This window comes from Propithecus coquereli, unplaced genomic scaffold, assembly GCF_000956105.1.
Source record: "Propithecus coquereli isolate 6110/MARCELLA unplaced genomic scaffold, Pcoq_1.0 Scaffold38, whole genome shotgun sequence".
Classification (NCBI taxonomy): domain Eukaryota; kingdom Metazoa; phylum Chordata; class Mammalia; order Primates; family Indriidae; genus Propithecus; species Propithecus coquereli.
In genome coordinates, this window is record NW_012149507.1 from 4,290,503 (window position 1) to 4,293,671 (window position 3,169).

At 37.6% G+C, this 3,169-nt stretch overlaps 1 protein-coding gene across 1 annotated transcript in view; it reads left to right on the forward strand.

Annotated features, from left to right (window-relative positions):
• LPIN2 (lipin 2) overlaps window positions 1–3,169 on the forward strand; it is an 81,038-nt gene that overhangs the window by 29,684 nt on the left and 48,185 nt on the right. The window contains exon 3 of the mRNA XM_012652119.1: window positions 1,836–2,137. Within this exon, the coding sequence (XP_012507573.1) occupies window positions 1,836–2,137 (302 nt within the window). The remainder of the gene's footprint in view (window positions 1–1,835; window positions 2,138–3,169) is intronic.

The window sequence follows — 3,169 nt, forward strand, 5'->3', positions numbered from 1 at the left end:
TTTTCAGTTTAGAGAGAAGCCAACAATGTTGGTACCAGTAAGCAAAGCAGCATTGAAACAGTATGATGTATGAAGTAGACCCTTTCCAGACTGGTCCTTTTTCTAGTATCGTAATTACTTGTTTTCATATTATTTGCATTTACTTTGCCTAAGCAAAATGTTTCCTCATCAGAGACAGAGGCGAAGAACAGAATGAAACATAATAAATGACATTTGTCACAAGAATAAAACATTTTTGATGTGTTTCTTAAAGTCACATATGGTCCATAACACTGATTGAGCTTTGTGTAAATCAACAGATACAGTGAGAGAACTGGGTTGTTGATAGTTTGGTACCTAGTTTTCATGGTTTATTCTGACAATTCCATTAAAAACTATGCTTAGCAAGGTCAGCTAGGAGAATGTCAGCTTTTCACCCTTTTTTTCCTATTCCATGTGTGACCAAATTGACCAAATTTCCTCTAGTATAGCGTGCTTCTCTTTAAAATAAAAAATTGGTTAATTCATCCGAGAAACATTGGCATTACTACTCTATGCCACATAGCATAAAATACGCTCCCTACCCCTTCAAGAATTCGTAATTTAGAGGAGGATGAAAATTATTAAAAACCTATCTGGCTGCCATTTATTTGCTTTTTGTTTCTCTCAAACTTTTCTCATTTAACTGTATGTCATCAACATCTCTTTCAAGTCAATAGTTCTGGATCTAACTCTGTCCTTTTAATAGCTGTACAATATTCCATAGTATGGGTATACCATAATTTATTCAACCATTCTCTCACTGGTAGACATTCAGGTTGTTTCCAACACATAAACATTGCTGTAATAGAACTAGGAAATAAAACCAGCTTTCAACAAGTAAACAGATTATTGAATTAAAAGACCATAGCCTCTCATCTTGGTGCCTTGGGGACATGCGTATTGCTGGTGAACACAAATTTCTCCTAGGTAAATAAAACTTCATTCAGCTTTGGGGTAATATATTTATCAAAGCCAAGTTCAGAAGCTTAATAGAAAACAATATGGAAACCCACATTTTCAAGACTATTGTGTAAAAACTTGAGTTTCTAAATTTTCTAAGGTTAATTTATATCTCTGTTATGTATCTTCCACTTTCCCCAATGTTAAAAAGAAATGAAAGAAATGGCTAAGATGTTAATTTACTAAACACCAGACTTGATCATTCATTCATTATTAGATTAGGAGTTTAATGACTTTTAAATATTAAGCCTTATTTTCTTCTTTTGAATTCCTAAAAGGATATGTTAAATACTTTATGGTTTAAAAATTCACTCATATCATTAGTTATAGGGTATTGTCTCCATCCTCAATTAATTTGGCAAAACATCAGCATTGACCACTCTCCATTCACCACAGTTCCTCTGCTCACTTACTTGTCCAGCTGCCCTTTGTCTGATATAGTGTCCTTAATCTCTGCCTTGTGCTTTATCTTGTTCTTATTGTTCTATGTAAGTTCTTAACAGAGTCCTTTGTAACACCGCCTTGGAATGCTGTTGCTGCTTTGACCTTTTCTTTGCAAAGAATTTAATTGGCTCTGCTTTAATCACAGCTCTGTGGTGTTCCACACGGATGTGGCACATCAGTTCCTCCATGTGTGCTCAGTTACATGTCCTGAAATGGGCTACCATTTAGCTGTGTTTAACAGCGTGAAGACCTACCCAGAATAGAGCAGGCAGTGTAACTTTCTTACCTTTAGGAAATAAGTATTTTTTTCTACCACTGTGAAAATTTATATGCTCAAAATGTTAATTATTGTTTTTGATCCACTGTCGATTTGTCGTAGATAACTTTTCTTTCTCCATGTTCTCCTTCAGGAAAAGCTTCCTGCTTACCTTGCCACCTCACCAATTCCAACGGAAGATCAGTTCTTTAAAGATATTGACACCCCTTTGATGAAATCGGGTGGAGGTGAAAGACCATCTCAGAGTCCAGACATCTCACACATCTTGGAAACAGAGACAGTTTTTACTCCAAGTTCTGTGAAAAAGAAAAAACGAAGAAGAAAGAAGTGCAAACAGGACAGTAAGAAGGAAGAGCAGGCCGCTTCTCCTGCTACAGAAGACACCTGTGATGTGGGCGTGAGCTCTGATGATGAGAAGGGCGCCCACTCAGCAAGGTAGGGCTCTCAGCCCGAGAAGGGTCTTGTGCGGGTACTAGGCCATCCACTCATGCTGTAGGTAGAGCTCAGGTTAAGCCAGAGGCTACCCTTTCCTTTACAGATAAGTAGTGTGAGATTTGGACTTGTTTTGCCCCTTGACAGTTTGTTGTGGACTCAGATGAGAGAGGCATTTTCCTTGTTCCTTTCTACAATTCTACAAAATTTCCCTCAGACATCCTTCTATGGTATTGAAATGTCATTTGTAGCAGACTGGTGGTATCTTTTTTTTCATCCAGTACGTTTCCAAAAGCCAAATAAATTATAAGTCAAAAGAAGATCTTGAGTTAGTCATTTACCCTGCTTGGGTGAACAGATATAGGTGGGCACGATGTCACAATCTCCCTACCCAGGTGGTCTTGTGCTTGAGAGCTCATCTTTTCCTGAGAAGTTTAGAGTTCTGTTTTATTTGAATTTATCGTCAAAATATCATAGTAAGTTGAAGAGAAAGAAGTTTTGTTTTTTTAAAGTGAGAAATCTTGATCACCACTTATTTACCAGCTCAGTGGAAGAGCTTAAAATACATGCCAGTTATCAAGTTTGCACTGCCTGGGGTTTAAAGGTAACAGTTGGGAGTAGACATATATTTTCTCATTCAAGATTCAGTTTTCTTCCACCTGTTCCACTCAGTGGCCCTCTTGGCTCTAGAAGGACCACTGTGTGTCAGTGGGTGGTTCTGTTTGTTGGTGACCATTGGACAAGAAGCTGCTGCCGATGAGTGGCTTTGCATTTCCAAAACCCTTTATTTGAAGGTGGGGGTGGCTTTATGGAGGAGATCCTGGTCCACTTGTATGTTTTCACCTCAGCTGCTGAAAAGAGACATCATGCCCTGCTTCCTGAGAAAAGTAGTGCTGTTAAAGTGTTTTTCATTATAGAAAAGAGGGGAAATAATTTCTTTCTCTAGTTACATAAACTAAGTATATACCAAGAGTAAACTCTGCCTTAATCTAGTATTTGTTTTATTTACCAAAGTTTTACTTTAAATGGTCAAGT